General features: G+C 44.5%; 1 protein-coding gene across 1 annotated transcript in view; it reads left to right on the top strand.

Moving 5' to 3' along the window:
* Positions 1-18,243, top strand: part of abcb4 (ATP-binding cassette, sub-family B (MDR/TAP), member 4) — a 146,659-nt gene that overhangs the window by 96,650 nt on the left and 31,766 nt on the right. The window contains exons 15-19 of the mRNA XM_078538419.1: positions 6,293-6,454; positions 6,622-6,801; positions 10,685-10,831; positions 15,511-15,615; positions 16,897-16,974. Of these exons, the coding sequence (XP_078394545.1) occupies positions 6,293-6,454; positions 6,622-6,801; positions 10,685-10,831; positions 15,511-15,615; positions 16,897-16,974 (672 nt within the window). The remainder of the gene's footprint in view (positions 1-6,292; positions 6,455-6,621; positions 6,802-10,684; positions 10,832-15,510; positions 15,616-16,896; positions 16,975-18,243) is intronic.

Raw genomic sequence — 18,243 nt, forward strand, 5'->3', positions numbered from 1 at the left:
GGGATGTACACTGATGTTTGCACTGTGTCCAGTACCGTTTGCAACTCCTCAGATGCTGAAGCAGTCCATGTCCATTTGCAACAAGACCTGGACAATATTCAGGCTTGGGCTGATAAGTGGCAAATAACATTTTCACCACACAAGCGCCAGGCAATGACCACCTCCAACAAGAGAGAATCCAACCTCCCCTTGACATTTAACAGTATTAGCATTGCTGAATACCCCTCCATCAACTTCCTGGGCATTATCATTGACCAGAAACTGAACTGGACTAGCCATATAAATACTGTGGATACAAGAGCAGGTCAGAGGCTGGGAATCCTGCAACGAGTAACTCACCTCCTGATTCCGCAAAGCCTGTCCCCCATCTACAAGGCACAAGTCAGGAGTGTGATGGAATACTCCCCACTTACCTGGATAAGCACAGCTCCACCAACACTCAAGAAGCTTCACACCGTCCAGGACAAAGCAGCCCACTTGATTGGCATTTCCTCCATCACAGTGACAGCAGTATGTAGCATCATCCTGAATTGGAACTATATCATTATTCCTTCAGTGTCACTGAATCAAAAACCTGGAACTCCCTTCCTAAGACCACATAGACTGCAGCTAACCACCACGTTCTCAAGGGCAATTAGGGTTCAGCAACAGATGCTGATGTTGCCAGTGACACTTGCATCCCATGAAAGAATTAAAAATATATTATTTTGAAGTACAGTGACTATTGTTATATAGGCAAATATGCTAGCCATTTTGCACGCAGCAATATCTCACAAATAGCAATGAGATGAATGACCAGTTAATGGGGTGCGATGACGTTGGGAGGGTGTCCCAATGTCATCGCGCCGCTCACGATATTTCGCTCGGTGGGCACGTGCAGAAGTTGGAACCGCACTCATCGACAGATAAAGGGCCAATTAAGCCCATTAAAAGAGCAATTGACAGCGATTTTGAGTGGCCTGTGTGTTTTTACACTCGGCGCATGGGCCCCTCGGCCAGGCTGCCTTTGGGTTATTCATACATTCTATGTCCAGATAAAAGGCCCACAGGATGTTGGTAAGGTGAGAAGTTAGGGGTTTGGCTGTTAGTTGTCCGGAATTGGTATATAGATCGTGTCTGGCATTTCTTTTGTGTTTTGGCTAACTCTCTGATTTTTAAGAATTTGCAGAGGCTTTCTGCTAAGAGGCCCCATCTCTGCAGAAATGTGTGCAATCATCTGTACAGAAATGGGGATTGTGCACTCTGCTGGAGGGACCTCCAGTCCTGAGGAGGAGAGGGCCAGAAGGGAGAAGAGGCCAGTTACCCGCAGGCACTGTCCCAAAGTCAGCCCTATGGACCGAGAGGCGCAGCCAGAAGGGGTGCAGGGCCAACAGGAAGTGCAAGGCAGAAGGGTCCGGAGAAGGCGCCATTACCCAGCAGGCAGAGTGTACAGGCAGTGATCATGCCACCTGGACATGCCTGAGGTTCAGTGCCAGACAAGGCGCCACTTCAGGAACACTGTCACCGCTATATGCGAAATGATCAGCCCAAAATAGCCTCCAGGTGGCCACCCTATGCCAATGGCCCTGAAGGTGACAGCTGTCCTGAACTTTTATGCCTCAGGTTCTTTCCAGGGGGTCAGTGGGTGGCATCTCCCAGTCAGCCACCCACAGCTGCATCAAGCTGGTCACTGACGCGCTGTTCTAAAGGGTCAGTACCTTCATTAACGAGGCCAGCCAGGCAGAGCGAGCCAGAGGCTTTGCTGCAATCGCAGGATTTGCCTGCATTCAGGAAGCCATTGACTGCATGCAGGTGCCCATAAAAGTACCAGTGGGGGAGTCAGATGTCTTTGTAAATAGAAAGGGCTTCCATTCTCTCAACGTCCAGGTTGTGTGTGACCACAAGAGTCAGATACAGCATGTTTGTGCCAGGCATCCAGGAAGCTGCCATGATGGGAGGAATCGTCCCAGATTTGCACTGTGCGGTAGCAGGCGGGAAAAAGACATTTTACGCTGGCGGGTGGCCTCTGAGTAGCCGTCACGCCATTACCTCGCCATTTCCTCTCTCTGTGTGCAGCTGCAGTTTAGATACGCACCCGCAGTTCTCAATGTTTGCAGCCTAGGACTGTTCCAGTGAAGACATGGTCCTTAAAGCCAAAAAGAGTTGTGACCCGTCACTGGAATGCCCTTCGGAGGCCCGCCATGATGCCCTCTACCCCTGCTCTGGCCACGGGAGGTCCATCAGTCTCACCACTCTGGCTTGATGGCAGTGGTAGTGGTGGTCAGTGCCAATGCTGCACAGAAGAGGTTGGCCATCCAGTGCAAAAAGAGGACAAATGATCTCATCCGTGCCACCAGGGTAAGTCAGCCATCTCATCACTCTAGACTCATTCACAAGCCCATCACACGTTCTCCGGCACCTCAGTCGCTGCCAGTTCAAGGGGCATCACCACTCAATCTGCCACACATCCTCACATCTCCATCTGGCCTCATCTCCTCTGGAGGCTGCCTCCCCAACCCTCACCATCTTGAGACCGCTTGCACAGGTCAACATGTGCCCCCCGACACACCCCATGGGATACCCCCCTTCCCCAGTACAGCCCTCACCCTGCAGCCTCTTCCCTTGCCTGAGGCCACTTTTCCCCCTTCCTCAAACAAGCCCTGGCCTTTGAAAAGCCACCCCCGCCTGACTGCTGGTCTGGTAGGTAGAGACCTGTCTGTGAGCCCCGCTAAAAGTGATGGTGCTGTGTGTGAAGTCTGGCGCTGATGACTGTGAGTGCTGCCCGAAACAAGGTAAAATAAACCTCGAAGTCCCAAGTGAAGTGCAGCTCGCCAGGTGCACGTTGCATATGTACAGTTGTGAAACATGTCAATGTGATGCCTGGATGATCCAGCATGGGGGGATGATTCCAGTGAGCTGGGCTTATAATGATATGCAGATGTATTACAATGAAGTTCCCGATGACAGGAAACGCGGCCTGCCATTGATGGCTAGAGCGGACGATTGCAAAATAGTTTCACAAAACCGATTTTTGCCCTTCCCGCCATATTGTCCGCTCACGCCCACCATGATGCCTGATGCCAGCGGGCATGGAAAATTTCGCCAGAGGCCTACCTCCTACGACACTCACAAGTGCCAAGGATGTTCATTGCTCCAACACGCTTCGATGGCTGGCTCCTGGGGGTCAAAGGCTATCCGCTGAAAATTGGTTGATGAAGCCGCTGAGACACCCAAGGACTGCAAGCGAGGAGATCTGTAACCACAGCCATGCCTGCACAAGGGCAATGACTGAGAGGACCGTAGGCCTACTCAAGATGAGGTTTCACTGCTTGGACCACTCAGTGGGGTCATGGCAATACCCGAGCACATCTCCCTTATCATTGTTGTCTGGTCTGCACTATACAATCTTGCTCTGTCAAGGGGGACCCATTTGAGGATGAAGGCAGTGATGCTGTTCCAGAGGTTGCAGAGGACGATTCAAGTGCTGAGTCTGAGGAGGAGCCAGAGGACCCCCCGAGTAAGGAGCAGGATCCCAATGTGAGGATCCTTATGGGAGGCAGGGAAACCGGGGAGGCCTTGATTCAGAGGATTTTCAGTAAGGAATCCAAAGCAAGGAGTCAAGGTGATGGCAAGGGAAACGACACCTTACTGATCGGTGCTGATGAGGCCCTCCTGTCACCTTTTACTCAAGCCCCAACCTCTGAAATAAACTTTTCAGCCCATTATATGTGTGACACACAACTCCCAGCCCTCTTCCCTATCAATTGCCTGAAGCATCCTAAGGCTATTGCACGTTATCTAATATTTTAATATTGAAAGCAAAGATAGATATATATATATTATATATATTTCTATATATATCACCCGTGAGACCCCTTATGTGACCATTGTGACTTAATTTTCCATTTGCGAGTGCTGACTTGGTGATTCGCCATCATTGGCAGCTGCCACCGACTGGTCAGGAGAGTCCAGTGCCATGGCTGGGCACTCCTCAGTCTTTGCGATCTCCTCAGATGCGATGGTCACTGGTAGAGGGATGGAGGAGCTGCTGCCATCATCAGGAGTGTCCTGAGAGGAGCCCCCAGATGTGAGCATCAGGTCATCTGCCAACATGAGGTTGATTTGAACCTCGCTGCTAGCATGGACGGGCAGCTAGCAGAGTCACTAGGTGCCTCATCCATCTCTCACACTGGTGAGGTCACTGCCAGTGTGTGGGCTCGCAGGTCGAAATACAACCTCAGAAACCCCTGATTGAGTTACTGGAGCTACCTCTCCATGAGAGTCGCCCCCTTTCTATGGAGGAGGCTGTGTGTTCTGAGCTCTGGCCATCGTAGTGCTCATGCTCCACACGGACTCTTTTAACACTAAAGGTCATGGCACCCGGAACCTCAGGGACCTCTGCCAGATCTTCACATGCATCCCGCTGGACATTCAGCATCTGCTCCCGATGGACAACTGCAGAGGTTCGTCATCTGCCTTGGGCTCAACATCGTCCTGGAATCCCGCAATTCTCCGGCTGCTGGTGCCCTGGGGACTCGCCTCCTCCAGCTGCCTCTGCCAGCTCCTCAGGCATGTGTGACATGCCTTCACCACTGTGCACTACCATCTGCTCGGGTACAGATATGCCCTAGGACGTGCTTGTATCTGCTTTGGTGCAAGGTGCAGAGGGAGGATGTGACACAGGTGCATCTTGCAGCTGGCCATCTTCGGAGGTCAAGGGAGAGTTCTAGGGGTCCTTCTGGAGATGTGATGATGTTCTATCTGAGGGAGGAAGAAAAAGTATCAGTCTCAAACATCATTGCAAACTCAGAGTGCATGCAGTCCGGTTGCTTCTCAGCATAGATATCTAGCTGAGTAAAAACTTCTGAATGGACGAGCAACAGGGATAAGTGGATTTCACATGTCAGACTTACAACTGCTGCCCTACATCTTGCATACACTCTACCAATCTCTTCCCTCATCCGACACCCCTGCCTCTCCGCGACCAGTGGACCTGGCTCCACAGTCACAGGGCATTCTCAATGCTTGCTCCTCTGCGTGAATTAGGAAAAGAGGGTTTGGGATCCCACGACCCATCCTCATTCCTGCGCATTGTGACTTCTCGCCTCCTGTAAGGACAAAAATGCTTTAATTAGTTCCCCCCCTACATGCCAGACAAACCCAGCCTCCCCTCAAAGATGCAGGTTCAGTTGCTCTTCACAATGTTGCACCTCAGCCTGACATGCATACCTGCCATGGTCTATCAAGGCACATTATTATGTGCACATTACACTCGGTGTGTCACACCCGTGAGCACCAACAAGTGCTGCCATCCACAAAAACATCTATCCAAGGTTTCAACTGGAATCAGTATTGACCCTGTCAGAGCGCAGAAGATCATTGAACCAGGTTCTGTGAGTGACATCATGGCCACTGACCAGGCCTGCCAGCTCTGTCCAAGCCTTCTTCATCACCTGAGGTGGCCTCCTTTTACTGTATCGGGGCAGCAAGATGCTGTGTCGATCACTAACTGCCTCCAGCAAAACCCTAAGGCACTCATTGGAAAAACAGGGGGCAGACTGGCTTTGGACATTTCAGTCACACCTGACATGGGTTCCAGGAAACAATGGCATCCTGGAGACAGTAGCAACACTGTAACTCAAGTGATGTGTCAAAAAATGTGATTTCCAAAGCAGCTCCCTGAGGCTTTTGAGTGCAGACTTCCAGCCTTCAGGGAGCTCCTTTAAATCCCCTGCCTGCACCCTTACTGCTCCTGGTGCCTGCCCACTTCCCACCTCCACTGGCAGCATTGAGCCTGTTTCAGCGCACGTTTATGCTGGCTGGCAGTTCATTGGCCAGCCAGCATGAAATTGACGTCAGGAGCCAATTGCAGGTGGGAGCGGATTTCACATCTGCTTCCAGTCCTGCCGATCGCACGTGCCTGACAGACTCAAAGTTCAGACCATATACTTCAAACCATACATTTGAAGGGTTGTAGTGGAAGAATTGGGGCACAGGACAAATTGGACAGCTATTTGACAGAGTTGACATTGGTGGGCCAGATATGCTCCTTTTGTACTGTATGATTTTATAATTCTGTGAACGCTGTCAAGACATTTCCTACTACACTATCAGCTTAGCTCCTGGTGTGGGGCTCAAATTTACCATCTTCAGACCTGGCGGTAGGCGTGCTACTAAGCTGTTGCAAAGATTTTCAGGAAGTTAATATACTGAAGTATATTTCTTTCTCGAAGGAAACTACACAAACACTGGGGTGGAAGCTTGAATGTGGACATGTGCCCAACCTAAACATACTCTCTGTATTTTCTCAAAGGTACGGAAAGGCCGCACTACTATAGTTATTGCTCACCGTCTGTCAACAGTCCAAAATGCAGACATCATTGCAGGATTGCAGGATGGTGTAATTGCAGAGATAGGAACCAATGAAGAACTGATGGAGGCAAAGGGAATTTATTATGCATTAGTCACCATGCAGGTACCTCTTGGGAGCCAATTACCTCTTTTAACTCATAGATGACTTTAACCATTGATTAAAATTTATAAGATTTTGAAGTTTAGGATCAATAAATGCATACATGTACATTTAATTTGTTTAAAAGCAAAACTGAAAATATGAATATAATTTCATTTGTTTTCTTGCAGACATTTAAGAATGAAGACAATGAGTTGTTTGATGGGGGAAATGAATTGATTAATGAGGATAATGAACCTGAACTTGAGACCATTAGAACCACAAAACCACTGCGAAGACATTCAACACGAGTTAGCATGAAAAAGGCAGAAACCGCTACAGACAAAAAGGACACCGATGTCATTCAACAGGCATGAGTCACTTCAGTTTAGTCAAGAAAAATACACTTTGTACTTTGATTAAATCTTGTTTTAGATAGTGCACCAATAATATGACACTAAATTTTATAGATAAGATCTCTCTTGTCAGTTTTTGTGTGGTATATAAATCTTATCTTCATCTTGTATTGTGTTTCTACCCTTGTTTAAAAGTTAATAATTCACTGAGAAATGAGTTTAATATGTTTTTTTGCTGATTCAGTTCAGTGATATTTAGGCTAACTATATTATATGGGTTTCAAATGTTTATATTCATGTAAAGTGTCTATTATCCACATAACCTAGAGTAGTGACACAAGGAGTTAGAACACTACTTTTCTCAGGGGGATTTGTGTTCAAATTCACCTCTAACCAGTGAGATGAAAATGTGTTCCCTGCTGATTGTAAGACTCATAGGAGAATAGAATTAGACAACTTTAGAATTAGATCCAGTTCCTGCACAATTGCAGAGCACAAAACTATGATGGTGTTGCAATGGCTTAACAGATTTAAGAGGCCACCGTGTGGGAAATGCTGTTTTTGAATTATCTTATTCATTTTAAAATGTCTGCCAAATAATTCAACTGTTAGTTATTGCAGTAATTCATCTGAATTATTTTAATTGTATTTATTGTCATTCTATGATCTGAAATCAATTTTGAAGTTTAAAACAAATTGCAAAAGCAAAATATTGCAGATGCTGGAAATCTGAAATGAAAACAGAAAACGCTGGAAACACTCAGAAGGATTGGCAGCTTCTGTTTGAGAAAAACAGAGTTAATGGGCAGAATTTTAACATGTAAGAGTGGGGAGAGCAGGGGGTGGGACTCAGGTGCTAGTGCAGGCTTGGTGCGGGGGATCAACTCGTTAAAAAATGCCAGTGTTCGGAAACCTGGCATGATCCCACTCAATTCCCCTTAAACTGGCGTGTGTTTAGAAGTTCACAGTAAATCCCAGTGAAGATGTCAGGTCTGTTATTTGCATGTGTTAAGAAGAAATTAAATTGAAATTTAATCCCACATTCTGGCTTTAATAGTCAGTGCATGAGTTTCCCGAGCTGTCTGAAACTTGCCAGGGTCGACAAGCGAAAACACATTGGGGATTGATGGATCTGTGAAATTGACAGGCTAAAAAGCCTTTAAAGACTGAAACTGCACAGCTGCTTCTTTGCCTAAGTAAAAAGCTTTTACTCACAGGAATCTTTCTGTTTTACAGTTGATTTCCAACACTTTCAAAGTCATTTCTGCTACCTTGGACTTTACTAACCTTGATTTGCACTTCCCTGCTATCAGCCTTTACTGCATCATGGGTGCAGCTTATGCAGCTCTACCTTGGACCTCTAAGGAGAAGCAGCAGCAGCAGCAGCAGGAGCAACGCAGCAGCAGCAGGAGCAACGCAGCAGCAGCAGGAGTAACGCAGCAGCAGCCCTCTCCACAGCCACATGCCGCTGCACAAGACAGAGAGAATGGGCACGGAGGTCCAACCTGAAGGAGGCAATACTCCCAACACAGGGTATACAGCAGAGGATCACCTTTCTGGACATAATGAAACAAAAGTGTCTCAGAAGGCTCAGACTTTCATGGCGGGCCATTGCTGACATCTGCAGCCCTTCTTAGGACAAGACCTCCTTCCCAGTGGATTAAATGTGCATGCATTGTCAGTGGTCAGCAAGGTCACCACAGCCATGAATTTTGTTGCCTCTAGCTCCTTCCAGGCAGGTGCTGATGACATCTGCAGAATTTCACAAACTGCTGCCCACAAATGCATCTGCCAGGTGCCCGATGCCATGTTTACAATGCCTGCCAATTACATCCACTTTGATAGTATGAGGCCAGCTAGAACTAGAGGGCTCTCGCATTTGCTGCCATTGCTGGATTCGCAGTTACAGGGAGTCGTGGACTGTACACATGGGGCAATAAGATGTTCACCGATCAAGCAGCAGTCTTGTCAAATAAAATGGATTCCATTTCATTAATGTTCAGCTGGTATGTGACTGCCAGAGGTTCTCATTCATATCTATGTAAGATATCCTGGAAGCTGCTATGATGCCTTCATTAGGACCCAGTCACATCTCCCAGAGGTCTTCCTGCTCAAACAGAGTCAGTGGGTGCCTCCTTAGAGACAAGGGGTTATTCTTTAAGGACATGGCTGATGAGACCAGTGAGGAGCCCTACCACTGCTGCAGAGGAAAGATACAACTGGAGCCACATGAACAAGGTTGCTCATTAAGCAAAATATTGGATTGTTGAAGATGCAATTCATATGCCTGGAGAGATCTGGGGCACCCTTCTGCATTTACCAGCAAGGGTGTGCCAAATGGCAGTGGTCTGCTATACGTTCTCCAACATTGCGCTCTAGAGAGGATTGGAGTTGCAGGAAGAGGAAAGTCGGGAGTACTCTGCATTCTCTGAGGATGAGGAGGTTTGAGAATGAGCAGGAACCTGGTGTGGCAGGGTGTCTGGAACCACTCACCTAGCTGCCAAAGAAGCTCACAATGGATTTATCCAGGCACGGTTTGATAACCTGTGTATGTGAAGTCATATGACGCAAAAATAGCGACAAGCAACAAATCCAGCTCCTAGATCACACTTGAGGGAGATAAAAGGCATGAATTACTACTGACATAGGGAAAGCGTTCACAGTCATGGTGTAGTTGTTTATATTTAAATTAGTGGTGATGACAATTCAACATGAGTGCTGTGTGCCATGTGGCAGTACAGTATGTAATTCTCTGTCTCTAGGAGCACACCATCTCTCCATCGCCAATGGCCATGCATTCTGCCATCTTGCTGATCTCCATGGCCTCCTCCTCTGCAATGGTCAGGGCCGGGTATCAATCAAGGACCACCACTGTTAGTCTATCTCTCCCTGGAGTTATGCACTTCTTTTGCAAGGAGAGAAGGTAGAGATTTATGAGTGTGAGAAATAGATTTTGTGGAGAGAATTGAATGACAACATTTATGGAGGGTGACAGAGGGATGCATGTGATATGAAGGTGAGCGACAGGGTTGGCTGTTCAGATGGGGATGTGTGGAGGTACCTCAAGAGGGGGGACTGAGCAGAGCAATAACGTGTATTGGATTAGTAGTTGTGCAGGAGAATGCTGGCAAGTCAGAGTGTGGGGCTTGGCACCTGAATGTGAGTCGACACTCACCTTTCAATGAGGTCATTGAATGCAGTTGTGAGGGACCATATTCCTGCTGCTCACTTCGTCAGGCATTTCCAGCCACACCTGCTTGGTTTGTGAGGCTGACCTCTTCTTCCCATTGTTCCGCAGGGAACAATGCTTCTCTGCGGGCCCTCCGAGCCCACAGCAGGACCTCCAAGGAATTAGAGAACCAGGGTTAGAGGGGATGGTGGGGTAGGGCAGGCTTCCAACATGCCACTTCCATTTTTTGGTTTGCTGAAGCCTCATTAATAATTCTGTAATGGATCCATCTGACCTTGCTGTGTCCCTTAGAATAGAAATCCTTCAGTTAATTGGCGTGGGTCGTCACCGCACCCACAATGTGTGGTTGGTTGGAAAAACCCGGAAACGGAATGTTAATATAACAGCCATGGCAAATGCTCCACTCCAAATGCTCCAAGCCAGACTGGGCTGCTAGGACCTCCACTATGAGCGGATCAGGTCATTTAAAATTCTGCCCAGTGTTTCTGACCCTTCTGATTAAGGGTCATCAAACATTAACTCTGTTTCTCTCCCCACAGATGCTGCCAGGGCTCCTAAGTATTACCAGCATTTTCCTTTTTTTAAAATGTAAATGCCTTTCCTTAGCTTTTTTTAGGTTTGAACAGGTGAAAAGAGTGAAGTTCCATCATATGCAGATTACAGATTTGATAAGAACATTCCATGTTACTACTGCATTCTATTTTTCAGGATGAAAATCTTCCCAACGTGTCCTTTTTGCATATCCTTAAGATGAACAAGACTGAATGGCCTTATATACTTGTGGGAACTTTCTGTTCTCTTATAAATGGTCTCCTGCAGCCTGCCTTTGCCTTGATATTTTCAGAAATTATAGCAGTAAGTTTTAAATTTTCATTTATATTTTGCTCACATGATGAAACAAATGCTTTTAAGAAACTGCATTTTTAAAATACTCACTTGGAAGAAGAATTAATGGCAATTCTATAATCCTTCATAGCCAGTAGATAAAGATCCAGGGACCAGAAAGTATTAAGCAGCCCATAAAGATTTAGAAGCATAGAGTTCATAAGGCCCTGATTTATATTCTAGGAATCCAAACTCTTGTACGCTGAAACCAGAAACGAGTCCAGCTCTTACATGAAGCTTTACAGTGAATCAGAAATTCATTGCATAAGCTGGCAACCTGTCAAAAGATCTATTATTCTCTGAGAAAGGAAGGACCGTCTAACATCCAACTTATTTCTGCCAATGTGCAACTTAAAAGCATGATCCTTGGTCCTTCCTAACCTATTCAGTTGAAATATTTGATCCACATAAAAACAAAATATTGTATAAACCTCAAATTTCCCATCTCCATGGTTTTCTAGCGTTATACAGACCCAAATTTTTGAGCCTATCTGAGGTAACTAAGGTGTTTTAAACCTTAAGGATCTCCTCTTCATTCCTTCCAGAACCTCCATAGCCTCCAAGATGCAAGGAAACCAAAACTGGACACACTGTTCTAGCTAAGCCCTAACCAGAATCTTGGGAAGGCCAAAATGCTATGTTTTGTTTTGTAGTGGATACAACCTACATCTCTGTTTGCTTTAACTATAGCTTCATGTCATGGCATGGTACCTTTAGAGAGGGATGCACTAAAGCATTTAGATCTTTTATTTTCAGCACCGGCATTAAATCAGTGCCCTGTGGGGTATAAGAATACTCAGCACATGATCTGCCTACATGCAAAGCACTATGCTTTTCTAAGTTAAACATCATTCACCAAGCTCAAGTCGATTTTTCCAACACACCAAGATCTAATGGCAGAAGTTGGGTATCCTCGACAGTACTAATACTCGTACATATTATCCATAAACTTGCAGATCTTTCTCCAACATCTATATCAAAATCATTAATAAAAACAGCAAATGTTGGAAAACCGATCCCTACAGGAAACCATTGGTAATTGGTCTCCAAGTAAATACGAATATATGGGTTACAATTTTATGACTATAGGTATTTAACTTATTCCTAATTCCCACTGCAACAGTTTCTTAATTTATGGGATGTGGGCATCGCTGGTAAGGCTGGCATTTATTGCCCATCTCACATTGCCTAGAGAATGTGGTGGTGAGCCTCAGTAGCTTACTAGCCTATTTCAGAGGGAAGTTCAAAGTCAACCACATTGCTGTGGGTTGCACGTAAGCCAGACTGGGTAAGGACAACAGATTTCCTTGCCTAAAGAACATTAGTGAACCAGATGGGTCTTTGCGATTATCTGTTAATTTCACGGACACCATTATGAATACTAGGGACTGGATTTTCTCCTTTGAGGCAGAAATTGCAAGCTAGGAGATTTCCCTTTGTTGTGTTCCCACCTCCTCCCCTGCAGTGCCCGCCCACCTATATTCATGGTGGGGTGATGGGCACAGGCTGGAGACAGGGCCACTGCTTCTGGAAGTAGGCCAGAGGGGGTAAACAGAGTCCAGTCCTGTACATGAGGGTTAGGCACCCTAGCCCTCACAGCTCACAATCTCCACCCTCCCCCATACCCACCTAACCCCCTCACACCCCCACTCCCTCCATACTCCCATATCTGCCCATGCCTACTCACCCAATATCCACTATGGAACTCATGAGCCTTATAATAATAGTGGGATTTCTTTGAGATGCTCATGAAACTGTCAAAATAAACAAACAGCCATTGCAACACCACTTGAATAAATCTTAACCATATTAAGTGATCATAACACTGTCAAAGTAAACAAATAGCTATTCAGAAACCACTTCCAAAAAAAACCCTCTTGGGAGCTCATAAAACTGTCAATCTAAACAAAGTTCGAAGTCACCTTGACAGCTGTATCAACAACCCCTGCTGAGCTGAATCCATTTGTGAATCCACTGCTTCAAAGACTGAACAGATGGCTGACCTTTCAATCAATAAAAAGATCAAAGCACGGTTTACAATTGACATAGCAAAGTCTGGATCTCAGTACTGTTCAATGCAGAAGAGCACTTTATCCACAGATAAATTAATCCAATACATCTGAAGACTCTTCCACTTCCACAGTGCTGATAAATTTAATAGTCACGTACCTTTTCTAAACAAAGCCCCATTATCAATCACTGCATTAAAAACATACTTTGCTTATAACAGCATTACATTATGACACATAACAACACCTTTTAAACTTATTGGTCAAAAGGTTCCCAACTACAGAAAAAGCTTCACCCATAGTTTATGACACCTCAAAGCTAGTGTGGTCCATGTCTCTTTCAGAAGCTTGTCCAACTCCATGAAAATTGCAGGGATTTGATATCACCCCCTCAATGGAGCTGCCAGCGTTAGGAACTTACAACCTGCACCCTTATCCCATACCCTTTAAAAAAAACTACAGGATACCATCCCGGAATTGGGCCCTGCCCACCTGTTTTTTCCCTCTGCCCAACGTGGGATTGCCCACATCGGGATGGCAAAATCTGGCCCTAGCTTTTATTCCAGGTTTATTTAATTCATCAAATTTAAATTCCCCAACTTCCATGGTGGGATTTAAAATCATGGGTCGAATGTTAACTTAAAAAAGAATGGAAGGTTTGGGTCGGTTATGGGGGAGGTACGGTTAACATCTCAGAAATCTGTTTCCTGGCCCAGACCTGCCTTTAACCTATCTGACTTTGAGGCCGAAAGGTGAATGGGCAGCCAATTCACTCCAAGGAGGCACATTAGAACTTTAAAAAGCTAATGAGACTGCGAGCCTTATTGTCGTTCTACTTTTCAATTTTAACAACGGGTGACTTGGTTTCGTTTGGCCTGGGAAGCCAGCAGCTTCCTCAAGGCAAGGACTTGGTGGATTTAGGAGGTAAATGCTGTCACATCTACCTGCTGAATCCAGGTACCTGCCTGTGAAGCCTCTGCATCTGGGTACCCCTCCATGACATTTTCCCACCCCCCCACCACTTTCCAATCCCACTACCCCAAGGCCTCTGACATCATCTCAACACCCACCACCACTCCCCAAACTAAATCAGGCTGCGCCTCCAGACAGGGAACCAATACTTCCACAGTATGTGAGGGAATCTGAATGATGGATATGCCTGACTTTCTGACTGACCACTGTCTATGAGTCAGCTCAGTAAAAATTCTGCCCCATAACTCTGGATGATTAATCCAGGGCTCTGGATGACAAGTCCAGTAAGGTAAAGCGACATGCTACTTTGTCCTCCAGTTTACCATTATTTCCATAAGATTTTACCATATATAGAAGCCTCTGGTGCTGCACTTATCAAAAGTTTTCTGAATGTCCAAGTAAACATTGCCAACCGGCTTTATAATGCTCCTGTAAAGTGCCTTCTGACGTTTCATTACATTAAAAGCACTATATAATAGTTGTTATTCTTTCCAGCATCTTTCTTATTAATAAAGTCAAGCTAGTTGGCCACGTTTATCCGCTTGTACTTTGTCAGCCTTTTGAAAAATTGAAATTACATTAGCATTCTTCCAACCTAGGGGAACAGTTTTAGACTCCAGAAAGCTATTGGGCAAGAGACTTGCATAACACCCATCCTATTCACTTCAGGACCTTTTGGTTGATATCATCATGGGCAGCAGCTTGATATATTTTAAGGTGTTTCATTCCAAGGTGATATTGACATCTATCTTAATGTTAACAATTTTAATCATAACAGCATCACTTAATACTGTCAATTGAGCTTCATTTTCAACCGGAAAACCAATATAAAATATTTTTTTAGTATCCCTTGCCACAGTCTGTTCTTGAACACCATTCAATGGCCCAATAAAGTCTATGATGGTCTTCTGATTTTTGATATAGCTGAAGATTTTCCCATTACTACCATGGTTACCCACGCTTCTCTTTTCCAATAACCTTTGAGCTGATAGCTGCCTTAGTTTGGCAGAACACTAGGAGAACCCCTCTGCCCTTCTTCGGTCATGCCATGAGAATTTTTAACGTCTAAATGAAGAGTGCAGATGGAGCCTTGGTTGAACATCTCATCTAAAAGACGTCATTTCTGACAGCAAACACTGCCTCCATTTTGCACTGAAGTGTCATCCTAAATTGTGTACTCTAGATTCTGGAGTGAGATTTGAACCCAAAAGCTTCTCACTCAGAGGCAGATGTGTTAACACTGTATGTGTGATGTATAAACATTTTCTGTTATGTTTAGCAAAATTGCAGAAGTCTTCACAAAAGCCTTATGTCCTTACACATAGCAAGAAGAGGATTTATTACCACAGCGAATGAGATTTGCCACCCAGGTGTAAAGCAAACATTGTGGCTTGACTACCTTTTACAGAAACAGCTCAATTTGTATCTCAATTGATTTCATTGCAAATAGTTTCTACAATGGGTGGCAAATCTGCAACACCTGTTTTACATACAGGCAGCAAGCTGAAAATTTACCCTATTATAAAACCAAAATGCATTTCCTAATAAAGTAAGAATTGTTTATTTTTACAGCAATCATGAATGTCTTCTTTCTTATCTTGCAATAGTAAATTTACTAAATTTGTTGTTGTATAATAGTCACAATTGGATTTCTTCCACCCTATACAGGTTTTTGCTAATGTGAACAGGAATTATGTTCGCCATCAGACTACACTTTTTTCTCTGTTATTCTTGGCACTTGGAGGTATCTCCTTCATCACATTTTTTCTCCAGGTAAAGTTTAATGAAATCTTTGAATAAATAGGATGCTGGACAGGATTGCATTAAAGTAATCCAACTGAGGGGTTCAGATAGCATTATATACCAAAGGAGCAAAGCCAAGCAAAAACTTGGCTCATACCTTATATAGTTTGTTATCAAGGAAAACCACACAAGCAAACAGCACTGAAAGATCATTGCCTTCGCCTGGTGTTAATGGAGAAGTAAGGACCTCAAACTGGGGAGATACTAATCTCCAGTATTAGTACTGCTTATTTTAAATCAAAGTTGTCGGGGGCTCCTCACCAGTGGAATAGGCATTTGATCAGTGTCCTTGGTTAGTCAGCAGATTAAAAAATCAAAATAAAGCCCCATAAAGGTGTAGTGGTCTAAAACCATTACAAAAGGATAAATAAATAAACAAAGGAGCTCCAGGAATAGAGAAAAGAGCTCATAAGAGAGAGAAGGATAAGAATTTGAGATATAAATAAAACAGCTGGAGGTTACTGAAGAAATGACACCTGAATAAATAGTGACACTTCTATGTCAGAAGTTTATAAGATGGTGGGATGGGAGGGTGGAGAATAAAGAAGAGAGGGAATGAAAAACTATCATAGCATAGCATCCAAAAGGCTTCTCTCCTTTTTTGAGTAATTCTGTAAATGGGAAATTTTGAGAGACCCTGAAGAACACTATATGGTCCTGAAATTCCTACAAAGCTGCTCTGCTGGAGGAATGATAGAGTGGAGACCATAATGTTCCCACATAAACAGGCCTGGAACTGAGTTATCCAAATGGACAGAACAAGCTGCTGATACATGCTAGGGCACATTACTAGCATCCACGCTGCCATTTCACCCATCATTTTACTTTCTAAAGGTTTGGTGCTTTACAGAAGGACTCATGCAGCTCTGGGTGATTTCTTGGAGTTTTGCTCAATTGAATTTGGGAATCAATTTGGCATTTTGAAGAATGCTTAACATGTTCATTATAGAATTCTCTACGTGCTGCTTTTTTTGTTTGCAGCTTTGAACCCACTTAGGACAATGCCTACATAAAAATAGCACAGACAGGAATAAAGCTACTTTAAGGTGTGTGTTCCTGGACTTTAACAAAAGGAAGTTCTACACTGCTGTATCCAAGTTTTTAAAAAATCGGACGATGAGTCCAAGATTTTGTATGGAACATTTATTCAATAAAAACTCTACATTATTTTAACTCTTTTCAAAATTGATTTGTGTAGTTATGCTATTCTTTATGTAATGCCCATTACATAATATCATTACTTTTCTTTAGGGTTTCACATTTGGCAAATCTGGAGAGATACTGACAATGAGAATACGATGCAAGGCTTTTAAGGCAATGATGAGACAGGTAAGAACCATATATATTAATATTTGGTTTTGTTTCTTTGTTATTTTGCAATGTATAATTAAATACTTTACAAATGTAATTAGTTATATTTACTTTGTACTCACTAAACCCTGTACAGAAAAAAAAAGTTATCACTGGATTCAGTCAAATCAGTAGTAATATGTTTGTAACTATTTTACAGCTAATATCTTAATTTGCTTGCAGTTCCAACGACATGGCAAAATTTCACGTTTTAAAAGTACTATTGACTAAACACTATTTTCATTTTGTAGGCAACTTGTACTTTAAACTGTACAGCGCATTCCTATATTATGCTTATCATACATGATATCCCCAGGGAATTACAGTCTTTTTGGCAAACAGTCCATAGTTGCTCGCAGCTTTCGATGGGCTCCTGTTTCCCTGCTTTGCTGAGTAATAACTTCAAGTGACCGTCTCCAGGCACTTACCTCAGTTTTTCAAGAGTTTCTTAAATCCACCACCAGCAGGAAAGCCTGTTCCAATAATTCTTCTTCCAACTGGCCATGGCAGAGCAAATCTTCTGAAACCCGTAGACGGTTGCAGGATGCAACTCTTCGACTAGAGACCACCTCCCTCCTGTATCTGGCTGTGGTATCTCAAAGCCAAGCAGCCTCTTTTCCCTGGTAGCCATACAGAACTGTTGTCTGTTTGCAATATTCACTGATCTGTGGGGATTCTAACCTGATCAAAACATGGCTTCCTCTGCCCTCTTTCCCATGGCAACGTGAAACTCATTAACCTTGTATCTATGTACAAATTCTAATTAATTATCCTTGATCCCAGCTCTCTTTTATCTGAAAAGTAAATGGGCAGTTTACAGCAGAACTGTTTACAATCTTACAACCTGTTTACAACCTTCTACATCTTTCTGGGACTTAGGGCTGAACTTTTAGCTCAGCGGGCGGGCGCGGGCCCAACCCAACCAAACGTAAAATGACGCGCGATGACGTTGGGCGAGCGTCTTGACGTCATCGTGCACTCGCGTGATATTTCGGTCAACGGGCGCACGCCGGAGTTGGCAGCACGCTCGCAGACAATTAAAGGCCTACTAAGGCTATTAAAGAGGGGGAGAAGTGGCCCCAGGCAAGGGAAGAGGTGCAGGACAAAGGCTGTACTGGCGAAGGAGGGTATCAGAGTGTATGTGGGGGTACATGTTGATCTGTGCAAGTGGCCTCAAGATGGTAATGTCTGAGGAGGCAGTCTCCAGAGGAGATGAGGCCAGATGGACATGAGAGGGTGTTTGTGTGA

Source organism: Cetorhinus maximus, chromosome 3, assembly GCF_964194155.1.
Source record: "Cetorhinus maximus chromosome 3, sCetMax3.hap1.1, whole genome shotgun sequence".
Lineage (NCBI taxonomy): Eukaryota > Metazoa > Chordata > Chondrichthyes > Lamniformes > Cetorhinidae > Cetorhinus > Cetorhinus maximus.